This window comes from Rhea americana, unplaced genomic scaffold (assembly GCF_003343005.1).
Source record: "Rhea americana isolate MKP2758 unplaced genomic scaffold, rheAme1 scaffold_452, whole genome shotgun sequence".
Classification (NCBI taxonomy): domain Eukaryota; kingdom Metazoa; phylum Chordata; class Aves; order Rheiformes; family Rheidae; genus Rhea; species Rhea americana.
The window spans coordinates 224,746-241,760 of NW_028186593.1; the positions used below are offsets into that span (position 1 = coordinate 224,746).

At 45.0% G+C, this 17,015-nt stretch overlaps 2 protein-coding genes and 6 non-coding genes across 9 annotated transcripts; all 8 read left to right on the forward strand.

Annotated features, from left to right (window-relative positions):
• Positions 1–560: 560 nt before the first annotated feature.
• RPL23 (ribosomal protein L23) lies at positions 561–3,006 on the forward strand (the record flags this gene model as incomplete). The annotated part of the gene is made up of 4 exons (XM_085316144.1): positions 561–645; positions 1,078–1,206; positions 2,551–2,664; positions 2,881–3,006. Coding segments are annotated over 4 exons (411 nt in total), but the record flags the coding sequence as incomplete, so codon positions are not given.
• LOC146589504 (small nucleolar RNA SNORA21) lies at positions 888–1,018 on the forward strand. Its single transcript, XR_014897163.1, has one exon. It is a non-coding gene; the product is annotated as a small nucleolar RNA SNORA21 (small nucleolar RNA).
• LOC146589505 (small nucleolar RNA SNORA21) lies at positions 1,713–1,845 on the forward strand. The gene has a single exon (XR_014897162.1). It is a non-coding gene; the product is annotated as a small nucleolar RNA SNORA21 (small nucleolar RNA).
• A 2,735-nt stretch (positions 3,007–5,741) lies between the features above and the next one.
• TRNAC-GCA (transfer RNA cysteine (anticodon GCA)) lies at positions 5,742–5,813 on the forward strand. The gene has a single exon. It is a non-coding gene; the product is annotated as a tRNA-Cys (tRNA).
• Positions 5,814–6,110: 297 nt separating this feature from the next.
• TRNAC-GCA (transfer RNA cysteine (anticodon GCA)) lies at positions 6,111–6,182 on the forward strand. Its single transcript has one exon. It is a non-coding gene; the product is annotated as a tRNA-Cys (tRNA).
• A 565-nt stretch (positions 6,183–6,747) lies between these two features.
• TRNAC-GCA (transfer RNA cysteine (anticodon GCA)) lies at positions 6,748–6,819 on the forward strand. The gene has a single exon. It is a non-coding gene; the product is annotated as a tRNA-Cys (tRNA).
• A 394-nt stretch (positions 6,820–7,213) lies between these two features.
• Positions 7,214–7,285, forward strand: TRNAC-GCA (transfer RNA cysteine (anticodon GCA)). The gene has a single exon. It is a non-coding gene; the product is annotated as a tRNA-Cys (tRNA).
• A 1,488-nt stretch (positions 7,286–8,773) lies between these two features.
• On the forward strand, positions 8,774–16,249 carry CWC25 (CWC25 spliceosome associated protein). Of its 2 annotated transcripts, none has more exons than XM_085316145.1 (10): positions 8,774–8,857; positions 9,186–9,358; positions 9,892–10,128; positions 10,820–10,889; positions 11,397–11,524; positions 11,914–11,983; positions 12,468–12,658; positions 13,247–13,327; positions 13,906–14,067; positions 15,376–16,249. In XM_085316145.1, the coding sequence occupies exons 1-10, from the start codon at positions 8,840–8,842 to the stop codon at positions 15,488–15,490; spliced, it is 1,245 nt and encodes a 414-aa protein (XP_085172271.1). In that variant the 5' UTR covers positions 8,774–8,839; the 3' UTR covers positions 15,491–16,249. The 2 variants fall into 2 exon arrangements, with proteins under 2 accessions (XP_085172271.1, XP_085172272.1); XM_085316146.1 differs by having other exon boundaries at positions 13,250–13,327.
• Positions 16,250–17,015: the final 766 nt, after the last annotated feature.

Sequence of the window (17,015 nt, forward strand, 5' to 3'; positions counted from 1 at the left end):
GGATCCGGCTCCATCCGCTGTCCCGCGGGCCGCGGCGCCCCGGGGCCGGGCTGGGAGGGCGCGCCCCGAGCCTGGGCCGGCGGGGCGGGCCGGGCCGGCGGTGCCGTAACGCGCCCGGCGGGGCGGGGAGCGGCGCGGCGGCGCTGAGTGAAGGGGGTCCTGAGAAGGCCGGCGGGAGCCTCACCCGCCGCCGGGGTCGGTCTGCGGCCTGCGGGGCTTCGGCGTGGAGCTCAGCTGCGGTTCAGGGGCCGCCCCGGGGCAGCGCCGCCCCGACAGCTGCGCTCCCTCTCCGTGCGGATGAGGCGCGGCTGGGTTTCTCCTCAACACGAATGAGCTCCTGAGGGCCGCAGCRCCGTTCTGGGGACACCGTCAGTCATTGATCGGTTCCAATTCCTTCCAAGGAAGGCAGGGCTGGGGAGGGATGCGGCTGTGCAGCTGCCGGATGCTTGGATGCTGGCATTTTCCCAATGGATATTTTTGAGGACAAAAGCCTGGCTGTTTATGTCACATCTGAAGTACGTTCCTGCTCCCTGGTCTTACTGTTCTTTTCRTAACCTGCAGGACGCGGTGGTTCATCTGGTGCGAAATTCCGCATCTCTCTTGGTCTCCCTGTGGGAGCTGTGATCAACTGTGCGGATAACACAGGTGAGTATTGACGGCTGTCGCACCTCTGTAGTCAAGCCTTTGTTTGCCTCTGGCAGGCTTTTTCTGGGGGTCAGAATTAAGAGGAAGACTCCAGTGGCACAAGACTGAGCCTAGAGACCCCCTGACTGGGAAGGGGATGCAAATTAATATAGAGAACAACTAACTGTTGAGCAAACTCATGGAGTCTTGACTGTGTTAAGTCTTGGAGCAGTTTAACACATTGGTGGTACTAAAACTAGTTTTCCTTCTGAAAAACACTTGCTGAGTCTGTGCTTGTGCCTCAGTGAGATGTTGTGGGAAGGTATAACAACAGTATCACTTTTGGGTGAAGYGGCAGCCTGTGTTGTTAGCTTCAATCAGTGGTCTGACAAAAAGTCCCTATAGAGAAAGTTTCTGGGATAGATGGGCTAATGCAGATGACTTTCCTTGCAGGTGCCAAGAATCTCTACATCATCTCTGTGAAAGGGATCAAGGGGCGCCTGAACAGACTGCCAGCTGCTGGTGTGGGTGACATGGTCATGGCTACTGTCAAGAAGGGCAAGCCTGAGCTGAGGAAGAAGGGTGAGTTTGGAGAGGAGCTGCGAGTCCTGCTGTGCCCCTGCAGGGCTTCTCAAACCAAACAGCCCTTGGTGGAAGGGCAGCTGCTGTGCAGCATCTTCCCAGGTGTAAGGGAGTACAGCAAAGTGCACTGCTCAGTCCATGTCTGCTGCAGAGGATCATTTGCTCAGATTTCTTCAAGTTGTTCATTGTGGAGGTGGACCAGATAAATCCAAATGCTGCTTGGATAAAGCTCTGACTGTTGAGCTTGCAGATTGGTATAACATGGCTACATCATGCTGCTTTATAATGGCAGTCTGTGCCTCAGCATTACAACTTAGGCACAACACAAAAAAACTAGGAGGGCCATAATGGCATCATTAGGCTTCTTTCTGCTGCTGAGAGCCTGTTTGCACTGCAGTGCCCTTCCTTCAGGGGATGGAAAGGCAGGTCTTYCATCTAACGGGAGCAAAAGTCTTCACTCAGACTGATACAGAGAGTAGGCACCTCATCCCTGGAGCATTAGTTCCACCCTTCTGAAAAGCACTTGTTGGGTCTGTGTTCAGTGGCTCAGTGAGTTGTCGTGGAAGGGCATAGCGAAGACATCACTTTTGGGTGAAGTAGCAGCCTGTGCTGTTTATTTCAATCAGTGGTGTGACACTGCTGTTGCAAGAAAGCCTAACTGCTGCTTTGGAGGGGTTCTTGCTGAATATTGCCTGTGAGTTGGCATTGCATTTAGAAATTTTAAGTGGGAAGCTGGAAGAACACTGAATGGCCCAAATAYAGAGGTAGCTGAAGTGTTGCACCATTGAGTCGTGTACTGCCTACAAACTACAGCGTTTCTTAAACTCAACTAATGCACTGCACACTACAGAACATGACACATGATTGCAGCTGCCACTTTCCCATTTTTATAAGAGAATAGTAAAAAATAAAAGATGCACTGCATTCGCACTTGGCCCTAGGCTGAGTTGACTTTAGATGAACTTGGGAGTTTTTTCTAGTGTAGCCAAACAGTTGGCAGAAGAGCCTGTTCTTAGACCATCAGTCCTGCTCTGTCAGCGTGATCTSAGGTTCATTTAGATGTCAGCTGTATTTACAGGTATTAACAAGGAAACTTGATGGATTCTGTAATGTGAATGCTTAAAAGCCAAAGATAATGATTTGCCTATCAGACCTGCTGAATATACAGCCYTTTATTGGAACTGTAAATCCAATGTGCTTGCTAATGAAGCACTGCAAGTATGACATGCAGAAGAACGTGTATTGTGCTGACAGCTACAGCAGAATGTTTCTTCTGGGATATCTGTTGTTGGACTGTGCTTAAAAGGATGGTTGAGRTACTTAGCTGCTTGTTTCTCTTTATAGTGCATCCAGCAGTGGTAATTCGACAGCGAAAATCATACAGGAGAAAAGATGGTGTGTTCCTCTATTTTGAAGACAATGCAGGAGTGATAGTAAATAATAAAGGTGAAATGAAAGGTATGGATGGACAAGAATCCTGTTGAACTGGGCAGAGGTGGGATGGAGTGTTGACATTTCCTCTTGAGAGCTCTGTTTTCCTGGACAAAAGGACTCAGCTGCTTAAGATTCAGGAGCACCATCAGGCTGAACTAGTATTTTTATAAAGTATTACTTTATACTATTGCTGCACCTGCTCAGCCCTTTAATGTGCTTTCTTATTTTTCTCTTATCCAGGTTCTGCAATTACAGGCCCTGTGGCAAAGGAATGTGCAGATCTGTGGCCCAGGATAGCCTCCAATGCAGGAAGCATTGCATAAATGTGTTCATCTTTGTAGAGATAAAAATAAAAGTGCTTATATCGAGTAGTGTCTGTCTTGCCATTTTTAAGCTTAAGGCATCCCCCTTTGCTAAGCAGGACTGAATGTTACAATGAAGGAGCTATTCCAGTTCTGGGAAACCTTTCTTTCCACTGAACCTCTTGTGTGGGTATGTACTTCAGTAAGAAATGGGGTTTGGTGTTTAATATTCAGTGATTAGTCTTTTCTGGAGCAATTTCTATATATTGGAAAAACTGTATCTGGAAGGGGATTGCACTGGCATGATTAAGAYTTTAGTAATAGTGACTGAATTGATCCAACTCAGGTATGCAAGGATGGAAACTKGGAGCTGCCTATGAAACCCCTTCTACAAAAATTCTTTGTACAGAAGCAGTCAAATTGCTTATCTGCAGCATTTTTCCAGAATGGGCAATTTAACTGCTTAGAGATACTGGTCTGATTGTGTGGGAAAAGTAATGCCTGAAACTGAACTGAACCACGAACTGCTGAAGTCATTCTGGACAGTCGGCTCTAAAGAACGCTTTTGTAGACCTTGCTGAAGACATGCAAGGACATATCAATCCCACTGCTGCTTGCTGAGGTACTGGCTTAATTACATTCCTCTGAACCTCAATCAGTGGTGAAACAAGCCATGTGGGCAGTGACTGTTAACTGCAAGTACAGAAGGGTCATCTGCATTTTCAAGATCAGCTGAAAGGCTTCAAGAYCAGAGTTGCATGGTATGTTTACCCTGAATGTTGCAAAATTCCCCATGCTATGTAAAGTTGCTTTTGCTTTTCTTGGTGCTCCCCTTGTTCCTTTCTAGCTGAAGCAGAGCCAGGAATGTATTTGGATAAAAGCTGTTAATCAGCTCATTTTGCCTACCAACAGTTCAGCAGCAGAGCTTTTAGCCTCCTCTTGTGATGCTGCTGATAAAGGACAGTTCTGGCACTAGACAGTGCCTCATTCTCCTCTGTGTCAGAAGCTTGATGCTGCTCTTAGTTGCAAAGTCTTGGAAGCGCRTTCTTGCTTTTTGCTGGGTGGAAGATGAGTCGAGGTTTTGCTCCGTGCTTCTAGTTATGTACTTGAGGCTGCTCTGCCAGCCTTTCCCTGGGCTGGCAAGAAAAATTGGGCTTCAYAGAGAAATACATCTGAAAGCAGATGCTTTATCGCTTGAATGTCAAGAAAAGCAGATCCTACTTCCCTGCCATGGCGCAAAACAGGTACTGGAACAGAAGGAATTGGGCAGGTGCAGATATGTGTTCTTCCCACAGCTCTCCCAGTGGGTTTATCTGAAGTCATGCTTTGAAAGATAGTCACATAAAAATGATGACTTTGGTTATTTTTCTTAAACAGCTGTTGGGCATAAAGAGCATGACTGCAAAATGTTGTGGCCTAAAAACTGTTTCCCAGACATTTCTATAGGGTAMGCCTGAGCTGCACGCTGCAGCAGCTGGGGAGGGGAAATTTGAAAAAGGACTTATGTGAACTGAGAGCAACTCTTTTTCCACAGGCCACTTCATAGAGCAGGTGAGCAGGTGTGGCTTCTTCCTAGCAGACCTGAAACCTCTGAAAGTGTACAATGGGCTCATTGGCCATTACCAAAACACTCCAAACCTATGGCYGAAGTCATCCTCTTGGAGAAGTGACCATCTTTCCAACCCATGGATGATCAAGGAGCTGTTCCTCAGGCCCAGGAGAGAGATGGAGGTGTAGCTGCTTTTGAGTAAGAAATGAACACTAAAATAAGTGTTCTCACTTGTTCTATTTTAACAGTTTGTGCTCATTTTTTGATTTCTTTAAGATGTGATCTGCTGATGCAGTATTTGGCCTCCTGCTTTACTCTAGAAATAGGCTGGGAGATTTGATGTCTCCGTGTGCTTAGGCAGAGAACTAGTTTCATTCCTTCTCTGGGGAAGGAAAAAGGAGGTATCTGAGATACAAGAACCTTTATTGCCTTTCTCTGGTAAAAAGGGGAAAGGAGGCAAATGTGCCTTTTGCCAGCAGYTGATAAAGCATTAAGAGAAGGAAGAAACCAGGGCAGAAGACCTGATTCGCTTCTGTAGCCAGAGGAAGACAGCAGTGGGATGGTGGGAGCTCCCATGTGCATCAGCCCCTGGATGAGCTTTAATAGCCTCTGCAGCATTCAGAGTGCCCTAAAGCAGGGGTGGCCGGGTACAAGCTGYGTGCTAGGCTCTGGTGACCTTTTCKGCCATATGTTGCAGCTCTGACACACGAGCTATACTTGAACTGTCTGCCAGATGTGCAACMACATGTTGTTGCTATGTTAAACACCATATAGAGGTGAAGATCTTTTCCCAGGCATGGTGTGGCATTAGGTGTTTCTTTTTTCTGTCACCTGCCTGTGGCCAGTTAGGGGAAGACAGAGAGGCTTTGGGCAGCACGGGAGTTGTTCTGCCAGGCAACTACTGCGCATGATTTGTGATCCCTAATGGCAGGGCACACCCTGAGACCAAACATAGGCCTAGCCAAGTGCCAGGTATTCTGAAGCCACTGTTTCAGAGCTTTCTTTTTCTTCTCCCTTATCAGACCTTTTTAGAGAAATAGAACTGGAAATTAATTAGCTTGGCCTGCATAAGCCCAGTTCAAACTGTGGTGAGAGGCCTGAGGGTTTTTTTAAGGGAAGAGGAAGGATAATTAGAAGGATATTCCCTGTGAGAGAAACTGCTGCAGGTGCAGGGAGTGAAGGCAGTGGAATGCAGCACAGTAACATAGTCATTACTGAGAACTGGCTTACCTGGCACCTCCTGTACAGGTGGGGGTATAGCTCAGGGGCAGAGCATTTGACTGCAGATCAAGAGGTCCCCGGTTCAAATCCGGGTGCCCCCTCTTTTCCTTCTTTTTATTAGGAAAAGTACTGAAAAAAGTAGTTCTGGAGGGGTTTTTTATTTATTTAAATATTTTTCCCCCCAAATTGCCTGTAGGGTATAACCTCTGTTTGATCATATGATGGCTAGAGTTTAAAAAAGTAAATTGTTAACAGAAGTGGATTAACACTTGAATAGTTGTGAGCAGAGATATGAGTATTTCATAAAAAACATTTYTGCCCTGGAATTAATTTCCAAGAGTTTGTTGTAAATATTAGTAGTTAATAAAATTATTTGCAGTGGAAACTTAAGYGCCAGTGGGGGTATAGCTCAGTGGTAGAGCATTTGACTGCAGATCAAGAGGTCCCCGGTTCAAATCCGGGTGCCCCCTCAGGATGTGTTTTTTTTTCAGATTTTTTTCATGTTCACAGGATTCATAACAACCACAGATCTATACCTTTTGCTTTTTCAGAGACTAAAAGAATATCTTTTCACCAATAAAGATTTTGGTTGCCTTATTGGAAGGGCTAAATCCAACAAAAGGTTTATCTCACTGGCCCCTCTAAGATCACCTCAGCTTCCTCTCAACTATTTCTCGCATTACAGTAAAACTTAAATATCCTGGCCAAAATTTCAAACAAAGAATGGGAGGCAGGCTTTATGTAAACTAACTTAGTCTCATCAAGCAAAACAGACTACAGTTAGAGGAAACAAAGATACACATGGAGAGGGGCTTAGTCAAGGTCCTCTGTTAAATTAAGAAAAGAGACAGTCTCTCCTTGCCTGGACCCTAATGACTTTTGATATTATTTTGGTTCCTCTTCCATTCCAGGCTTGCACCAAACCTTCTTCAACAGGATGTGCTTAAATTGTTTCCTATAGAATGGAGATGATGACTAGGGARGAATGTATTTTAAAATATTGTTTTGTTTACTTGTTTAGTTGTTTACAAGCAAGGGGGTATAGCTCAGTGGTAGAGCATTTGACTGCAGATCAAGAGGTCCCTGGTTCAAATCCAGGTGCCCCCTGTGTCCCCTTTTTCAGGAAAAATACAAGGAGTTTGCTTTATATTTAGATGTACTGAATTTGTAGTTTGCACAGAATGTTGGTATCTGAACTTCAGTATTAAAGATTGAGTCCTGACTAAATATCTGCTGTCAAAATCAATGTGTCACTGACTAAGTAAAGAAATAATATTAGTTGTTTGGCCATAATAGAATGTCTATCAATTAGGAAATTGCAGGAGGTCTAGACTGCATAAGTAACTACGTKGTGTATGTGCAATTGCCTCCAATATTGATCCTCTGTAGTAACGCTCTCTGTACATGCTTTAGCATGTACATTCACATGCAAATGCAGGTTGTCAAATGACATAATTGGGCTATTTTATTTTCACAGCTACTTGTGTCACAGTTAACCCAAGGGGGTATAGCTCAGTGGTAGAGCATTTGACTGCAGATCAAGAGGTCCCCGGTTCAAATCCGGGTGCCCCCTCTTTTTCAATCTTTTCCAAAACTACTTCACAGAAAAAAATATGGAGCAGAGGTTGTCTTACTTGCCCATGATCTTAGATTACTTGATGTTCTTTTGCCAAACATGAAATCGTATTTTAGTACTTTTCGTCTACATGTTCTGCTGAATAATACACGTGTAAGTAAACTGTCAGAATAGTGGGTGTCTAGTTTCTCCTGTGTGAATAACTGTCATTAATTTAAACTGCAAATAACGAGCATTTTTTTTAAAAACTGGAAAAGGGTATCCTTACTGAAACGTTTCATAAAGGGTGCTGTGCTAGGGTAAGGTTGGTTTGTTGATCTTACAGATCAAGATAGATATTGATGTCTGTGATTGGGGAGGGGGGGTAACTGGATTTGAACCAACAACCTTTCAGGCTGCAGTCAAACACAGTACCCCTGTGCTACATCCTCAGGCTCAGGGGGGCCCTCAACAGCTGATTTGCAGCAGGACGTAGCTCAGGGGCAAAGTGCTGGGTTAGGAACCAGGAGGTCACTAGTTCAAACCCACCTGCCAGTGGATGAAAGAGGCTCACTCTAAAATACTTAAAGGGTATATACTTAAAGGGTCTTAGGGACAAATCTGTGGGATCTTTATCTGGTTCTGTTTCTGAAACTGCTGTATTTTGAAACTACACTGCAGAGCAACATTAAAAATGAGTTATGAAGATGCAGCTATCTTTGTAAATATGGTAGTATCCCAACTGTTTGACAGTAAATACAATAAGCTAATACAACAGATATTAAAAACATTGCAATAATAAAACTTTCTCCCTTTCTGAACTTTCTTCTCCTTTCTGAATTTATCCCTTATTCAAAATAACTCCTAGGCACTTATGGAAGATTTGTTCTACTAACCTAGTTAGAAACATACACTTGCTGAAGTTTTACCTCAGTTCCAGGTGAGACCAAACTAAAGGGAGCTTAAATAAAAATAAACCAGTTGACTATCTTGGAAGCTCAGCAGAAGAGCGTGGATAATCATCCAGAAAACCAGTGCTACCTTGCACTGGAAGATCATCCTTTGGATTATATTTTGGATGCACTGACTTTCTTCAGCTGAACATTCATCCGGCTGACAAAGATCCAGCAGGATGTGGCAGCAGGGACTGTTGAAACTATTGGTCTGAAGGTGAGAGTTTCTGCTCGGGGGACCCAAAGTTGGGCTCTAGCTCAAATCAAGAGGCTGATGGAGTGGGASAGGGACCAGGCCGCAGGGGCGGTACCACTTACATCTAGGCTGCAGGGAGGGGTGGTCCTGTGCGCTCCTGGCCGTTAAACGTGCTGCTTTCACCGAGTGATTTACCGTTGGTGACTATTTTTTTTCCCCTTCAACGGCCTCGAGATCCGAGGCCGGGCGCGGGGGCCGGCAGCCGCGCGTCGCCTTCGCCACCTTCCCGCCATCYTACCGCCGTTCCTTCCCCTCCGGAAGTGACGCTGGGGAGCGGCGCCGGGCGGAAGAGGCGGTGGCGCGGCGTGATGACGTAGAGGTCGGCCCTGTAGCGGAGAGAGAACCGCTCGCCCGAGCGCCGCTATGGGGGGAGGCGACCTGGTGAGGAGGGAGGCACCGGGGGGAGCCGAGCCGAGGGTCTCCCCTACCCTGCCGGGCCCCTCGGGCTCCCGGCACTGCCCTGGGGCCGTCCYCTGCCTCGTGGGGCCGGACCGGGCCGGTCACCGGGACCGTCGGGCCCAGCAAGCCCCAGCGAGCTCGGAACGGACCCCGCCGGGGCTCAGCCCCGGSCTCGAAACGCCGAGGGAGAGAGCGGCTCTGACTGGGGCCTTCTGTGTGGCTGCTGCCGGGGAGGCCACCGGGGACCCGCGGGTAGAGCRGAGAGTGCAGCCATTTGGGAGTAACAGTCTTGGTCTGGTCCCTTCTGCAGAACCTGAAAAAGAGCTGGCACCCGCAGACCCTGCGCAATGTGGAGAAGGTCTGGAAAGCAGAGCAGAAACATGAGGCCGAGCGTAAGAAGATCGAGGAGCTGCAGCGGGAGCTGCAGGAGGAGCGAGCTCGGGAGGAGATGCAGCGCTATGCAGAGGATATGGGCACTGTCAGGTGAGGTGGTCCTGGTGCTCCAAGTGCCTGTGACAACGGTGGTTACTGTGCCTGGAAATCCTCTGCTCAGTACTCCAGAGAGTTGCTTCATTACTGCAATAGGAGCAGGTTCAGAGCAGGATAGTTTCATTCAAACTTGCTTGGAGCTGCGTTCAAACTGTCAGGGCTCTGCTAGCAACAGAATGTAAACTGTAATCAGCCAGTTTGTCACGTTATGCTGTTTATGTTTTAGAATGAACGACAGTAGTAGTAGTTTGTAATTTAACTCCTTTCTCGGTTTCATTCAGTTAATTACCTATCGTCATGTTCTGTAGCTCTTACGCATAACTTTATTAAAACACACACACACACACACACACACACACACAAGACAAACAAGAAAACCTCAAACAAAAAAAAAGCAGTCTTCTGACAGAGGTCAAGTGTTCAATGTCTCTGACATAAAAATGTTTCCACTCACCTTCATAGAGCAGCACCTTAAAATGTAACTTTTAGAACTCTGATAGAAAACAAATTCATCTTGTCTGCAACAGAAAAAGAGAAGAAAAGTTGGAATGGATGTACCAGGGTCCTGGAGGCATGGTGAACAGAGAAGAATATCTTATGGGYCGTCCTGTGGATAAATACGTCTTTGAGAAGGCAGAAGACAAGGATGCAGGCTGTTCCAATGAGACAGGACTTCTGCCAGGCTCCATTTTTGCCAAGACAGGTGCCAATTCTGTCCTGGACATGGCAAACAAAATCCGGGAGGATCCACTTTTCATGATAAGGTACTAGTGGTAGCAGGTCAGGGAGAGCCCCAGTAACAGCAACTTGCTGAGAACTGTGTCTCGATTATCTCTGTGAAGAATGCTGTTATGCCTTTTCCTGAAAGCTCCCTCTGCCTGTTCGTGAGCTCCAGGCTGTAATGACAGTCCTGGCCCCAAAGAGGTCATCARCCACTTACATGACTAGTAATTTGTGCGTTCTAGACATAGCAATATAATGCCAAATAATCARCTTGATCAGTTAGCTGCTTTTCAATAGTTTTGCTGGCTTGAATTCAAATCTCAGATGTGATTTAGAAGCACTGATAATCATGATATCAAGCTGTAAGTTGATAAGTACATAAAAATGCAAAGGCTGTTAYTGTGCAGTGATTTTATCTCTACAAATTTAGGTCATACTCTTATGTGTATGTGAATGTATCTTGTCTGCCACGAGAGTTCAGGTATTTAGCAGTGTTGTTGCCAAGTGGATTGTAACAAAAAAAAATGTTTGTCCTACTAGTAGGACAATTTAAGTAGAGTGAAAAAAGACAGGCTTCATCTTAAGTGGGTCCGTGTTGCTGAATGTACAAAGCTTACCTTTTTCTTGCTTACAAGTTTTCAGGACTGGCAATTCACTGGTGTCTTTCATGAAAATACGATCTCTGATATTTTGAGTTGTTTAGAAATACTAATTTCTTTTTCTCTGCTTTAGAAAGAGAGAGGAGGAGAAAAAGAGAGAAGTCTTGAATAACCCTGTAAAAATGAAGAAAATCAAAGAATTGGTAGGTGTATCTTAAAATGTAGAATGCACTGAATCAAAGACAGGATTGTATGCCAAAATTAATATCCTTTGGGAGTAGGAGCTGAGTTCTGTTCCTTGTGTGTTTCATAGTAAAATGGAATAAATTCAGCTTTCTATAGTCTAGATAGTTCCATATCAGTCTCTCAGCAAGAGCTAAATTCCCTTCCTTTCAGATCCAGTGTTATTTTTATTCTTCTTACTCTTCTTTCTTTCTTTTTTTTTTTTTAAGCTAGTGATTTTATTGCTGGTTTAGTACAACAGAATGATTGGAGACATAGGATTTTACATGCACTGATACCAAACTGAGGCTAGGGAAGACTATTAATGCTTTAGTTTTGAGAGAGAATCTTGATAAAGGATTTAGATTTTGTCCCACAAGCCTTTCCATGGAGAACTAACTTTCTACATGGAGTCCCTTGTCTTGCAATACTCTGTTCAAGTGTAGGCCCAGTTCTGACTGCTAATGAAAGGGTGTCTTGCTTTATAGCTTCAAAGTAGCTTAGATAAAAAGGAGAAAAAGAAGAAGAAAGAGAAAAAGAAGAAGCACAAGAAACATCGACGTCGCAGTTCTAGCAGTGAAAGTGCCAGCAGTGATGAGGACCGAAACAAAACCAAGTATGTTTCAAGGGTTCCGTATAAAATATATCTGKCTTCCTCTTTCAGTTACCTACTTTATACATCTCTTACCAATCTATGAGTTTTGTCTTTCTAATGCTCTTAATTGGCTAAACTTTTCTGTATTGTTACTTATTTGGTTTGGACTCATTAAATTATAACCTCTGCGGGGGGGGGGGRGTATTCCCTGTCCTAAGTTGATAGTTCTGTAGTACTGTAATGTATCAGTTAATTTGGAGTGCCTTTTTATTTATCTTTTGGGGAAGAAAAATCAGGGGACCCATGTTCCACATACCAAATGTATTTTTTTAATGACATTAAAATGTCCTAAAATACTGTATTTTTTTAATTTCATCTGCTTCAGAAGTACTATTCTATTTCCTCTTTAGATCTCAGAAAAGGATGAATAGTTCTTCTTCAAAACCTGTTCCTTCCAAGGTTCCAGGATATGGCTTACAAGTAAGTACCTGTGTTTTGTAYGGCTCTTTCAGTAGAAAATGCTCATGCAAAGGTTGGAGAAGCTTGCTGCAATAACTGCTTCACCAGCTGGAAGAGGATTATGAAGGAAACATGGTTTAATAAGTTTTACATTCATTTCGGAGCCATTCAAGCCTTGAAACCAAAGGTGTGCAGATCCTGGTTGGACTTTTGTCCTCTCTGACTTCAAGTTAAGTTATATTTAGTTTCTCTTCCTGGAGTTATACGTCTGCTTAAATAATGTACTTGATTATAATGGCAGTTTAGTTTATGTCTGAATGTCGTACAGAAGTTATCTTTTTAGACACAGGTGTTAGAATAAAAACCCAGCAGATGAGATACATAAACCAAAATACACACAGGCTCATTCCCGTGYTTAGCCTAGTGTGCTCTCTCCTCCATGGCCTTTGGTTGTTTTGGTGCTCTTAGAGGATATTTCTTCTGAAGGATGCTTCTTGAATTCCAGTTTAGAGACTCTGACACGAACCACAAGTCTCGGAGCTCTCTAGCTGCTAGCCAGGAGAGGGCCTCCCACAAGCACCGGGATCGCTCCAGGTCCAGGAGCCAGTCTCGCTCTCCTCAGAAGCGCGGTAGCAAGAAGAGTACAGAACAGTCTGGATGCAGGTGGTCAAGATCCCCTTCTAGACACAATAAACAGTGAGTGTGGCTGACCTAGATAACATATACCAAGGGCTGCTGGTGGGGAAGGTTTCAGGAATCAAAATCCCTCTTATTCTACCTCTTTCTACCACTTCGGTGTTCTGGCCACATTRTTGTTCAGTCGTGGTTGTAAAGGCAGCAGCTGTGCAGTTATGCAAGTGTACAGAAGCACACAGGTTGGCTCCCKGGGGGCAGCATACTGTCTGCAGTTGTGCTTTTCGTTTGTGATACCCTCCTCTTAGGTGCACACAAAGGTATTGCTTGTGAGTTGCCTTTATTTGGCTACTGATTCTCTTTAGAAGATCTTTGTAATCTTTGAATTACCCTTACTAAATGCTAATAAAGTCAGGCACCAGGTACTTACTGCCTGCTAATTCAGTTATTTAAGCTGAATAAAAGTATATGGAAATTAACAGTACATCAAGAGTCATTAGAATCTGTTTTTGAAGTGGACAAGTAACAGACTTGCATTTGTGGTAGAGATTTTAGTTTCAGTATTTATATAAAAAAAAATCTGGGGAAAGTCTAGAGGTGTAAATAATTAATGTTCATTTGTCCTAAAAAGAGGTTATTTTTGTGTTGCAGCAGTCGAGAGGAGAAAGGCAGAGCTAGAAGCCCTTCCCCTAAAAAGGGCTATCGACGGCAGCATACTTCAGGTTACACAAAGTAAGTAAAATCCTGTGCCTCTGCTTTTGGGTGTACGTTGCCCCTGATGATTCTGAAATAGCTTAGGATGGAATTTGTTTTACAGATTACACCATTAAATAGATCAGACTACTAGAAAGTCAGGCAGACAGTCCTGAAGGGTTCAGTTTGATGCTCTTAAGCTTGATTGCTAACATGTTGGACAGCTTCCCAGAGCAACTCATATGGCTGCTGGTTCTCCATGTGTCTCACATMACTGTGTGGAGCAGTCATGTGAAGTCAGTCTTTGTCCCACAGACGGTTAATTAGAAGCATTTTCTTTCACTATCGTCAAGAAAATATGACCTTGACGGCATCATTTTACCAGTCAATTAAAAGAAGGCTGAAAAGAGAAAGAAAATAGACTCTTTCTAGGGGCATGGTAAAGCAGAACATCTAGATGTGTACTTATGTGCTTTGCTGACTAGATACCAAAGGAAAAAGCACGTTAAATACCCCTAATTTTGGAGATCATAACTCAGGTTAAAGAACAGAAAACAAGAGGTGGTGGGGCCCAGCATGCTACTGATTTACAACAGTGATGTTTTCTACACGAATAGAAAGATTTCTCCAGAGGAACTGGAGCGTAAACGCCAGGAAATGATAGAAAATGCCAAGTGGCGGGATGAGGAGAGAGCAAACAATCTCAGGAAACACCAAAAGGAGGAGGAGCTGGAACGAGAGATGGAAAAACTTGACTCCCGAGATGGGAAGTTCTTGCAGTGAGTGTCTTCATTGTCTGCTTTCTCGTTCAGGGAAATATAGGCCATAGCTTCTCAGGAGTGAGTGATCATGATATATATGTCTCTACTGTTGTGCAGTAAAACTAGGGAAATTACTTTTCCCAAATTCTCTTCTTATCTTAAAATAGCTACTTTATACTTCTGCAAAATGGCCTTGGTAATCAGAACTGAAAACTGATTTATTTTGTGCTACACTGTAGAAATGCCTAGTGTTTTAAAACCAAAACTTTTTAACGTCTGCTGGTAGGAGCTTACAATACAGTTCCAATCCTACAAACCAACCAGGAATGTGTGCACCAAGGCTTGTGTGACTGCAACTTGTGCTAAACAAGAAATAAGACCAGTTCTAGAGGCATCTCTCTAAACACAGATAGTAGTTTACAGGCTCTTGTGCAGGTGCCAGGCAAAGGAAGTTGGAGTGATATGTGGGCTTCCAGAATGTCCTGCATCCAATTAGAAGAGCACTCTTGTGGTGTGTGTGTGGGGCTGTTTTGAAGGCCCTGATGTGGTGGTGTGTGAGCAGGATCCTACAGCAGGGTTGTGTATTACGGAATTGCTGTAACGTAGTCTCCTCTAGGCTATATAAATTTTTCAGAGGAGGAGGTGCAGTCTAATTTCTGAAGCTGCCCAGAGCTAGAATCATGCAAGGGTGGTTAAAATTGCAACAGATTTTTTCCTTGAGCAAAATCTCTCATAGAAAGGGATTTCTATGTGTTCTCCTGCACAGAGCAAGCTGGTTGAACTGACAAACTGTGTTTATTGGCATGCTGTTTAAAGGTAGTGATGAGCATGATCATTCAGAGAAGCACAGCTGTGTGKTTTGAAGTAGTAAAAGCAAAAAGCAAGTAATCTCAAGGATCCCTTCTATCTTCTGTAGCTAACATAGTAATTTGCGGCATGAGCTCTGGCATGTGGCTTCCCAGAGGAGCGCTGCCCTCGGTTCGGGAACGCGTTGCTTTTCCCTCGTTTGCTTCTCAGAAAGCAACCAAGTCCCCCGTGACAGATGCATTTGTAATTAACAGTTAGTTATATTTGGAAGATGAAGGAGACTTGAGAGCTACTGAAAATGTATTTCTGAGTGCTGACCTCAAATAAGGCATCGAATCTGTTACAAGCCAAACTAAACACTGTTCAGTTTCTTCACTGCAGTCTTTAGTAAGAAATAATTTACTGCTTCCTATTTTAGTTTAACCTAGGTAGATGATTTGGGAATAACGAATCCTGYCGAAAGTGGTGTAATGTTTGGAAAGAAATTCTGACTTTTTTTCTTGATTTGYTTTTCTGCAGTCGCTTAAAACTAGAGAGTGCCTCTACTTCCACTCTAGAGGATCGGGTGAAACGCAATATCCACTCCCTCCAGAGAACTCCCGCTGCYTTGGAAAAAAACTTTATGCAGAGATGAAGCTTGTTCTTCCTTTGCTTCTGTGCAGGAGTTAAATGGACACTTATTCCCCAAAGGTGAGAGACCTTCAGTACAGAGCCATCCTTTGGCTGCATATACTGCTTTCTAGAGGAACAGTTATCATCTCCCAAAGAGCTGCTGGATTTCTGTACTGCAGCCTACAGCGTGTTCTGGTCTTCTGGCATTGTGAATACATTTGTAATGAGTATGACCTTGCAAACAAACCTTTGCTGGAGAACTTGTGAGCCCTTGTATTCTATTTTTAATATATTGCCAGATCTTACCCTGCTCTCTCCACCTTGACTGGTGTCACTTTTATATACTGTTATTACTAGATTATGCCTGGTGGTAACTGCTTTCTACATTGGGCAAATTGTCCAAATACTTTATATGATAGAGTGAAAGACGTATTTTTATTAGTACTTAAAAATTGGAGCAGAAYAGGTTTGCTTGTGGGTTAATTTCATTGAATTTGGTAGCAGCTACATGAGTGACAGACCAAATACCAATTAGTAATGTCGTTACTTCAGTGTGAGTTTGGAGGGTGATATTAGACTAGTCTGTAAAATATCTGCAGCTGGTATTTAAGTACTCACAAATTTGAATGATGTTTTGGGCCAAAGGAAGTTTGTTTAAAGGGTAAGGTATAAACAGAGTATAGCTGATACAGCAAATATTTCTCTGGGATTTTGTAATGCAAGTAATGTGTATATGTACAGCAGTGTAGATTTTTTTTTTAAAGGAGAAACTTTACTGATATTTTTAAGTGTTGTACCTTTTTTTCGGGGGGTCCTTGTCAAAGGGAAAACCCACGATGTTATGTGGGTCCAGGGAGCTATAACGGGTTGTGGCAGCCGTTCGGATTTACGCTCGCCCCCGGAGGCCGCCGGACTGGGGGCTTCGCTGCCGCGGGGTGCGCGGGTGCCCGCGCAGCGCCGGCCCCCCTCGCTCGCCCTTTAAACACCGGGCTGTGACGTGTGTAGCAGTCCATTCATAATTCCAGGCGCCTCGCCGCTTATTGGCTCGTTCTGAGGGGGGCGTGGTCTGGGCGTGGACGTCACGCCAAGAGGGAGAGACCATCTCCGGGAAAAGGAGGAGGGGAGGAGACGGTTTCGCCTTTTTCTCCTCCTCGACATATCACTTTCTTTTGTTTCCCTCTTTCAGCCCGAGCCCAGCAGCGGTTCTCGCAGCTTCTCTTACAGGGTGGGCTAAGCCGAGCGCATGGCCACCGCTGCCCTCCCCAACCTTAGCGCCCGGCACTCCCCCTGCTCGGGGAGGAGATGGCACCTCCCACTCCCCACCTCCGCAGGCCTCCGCCATCTTGGCGCCTCCTCAGAGCAGGGGCCGGAGCGGGCTCGGCCGGCCGCGGCGGCTCCTCCTCAGCGGTGGAGCGACCCACCGCGGGGGCGGAGGGGAGAGGGAGGCGGGGACAGAACCACTGCGGCAGCGACGGCGGGGGGGAAGGCAGGGACGGCGAAGCTACCGGGCCGGGCCGAACCAAGGGGCAGAGGCTGACAGGGGCGGG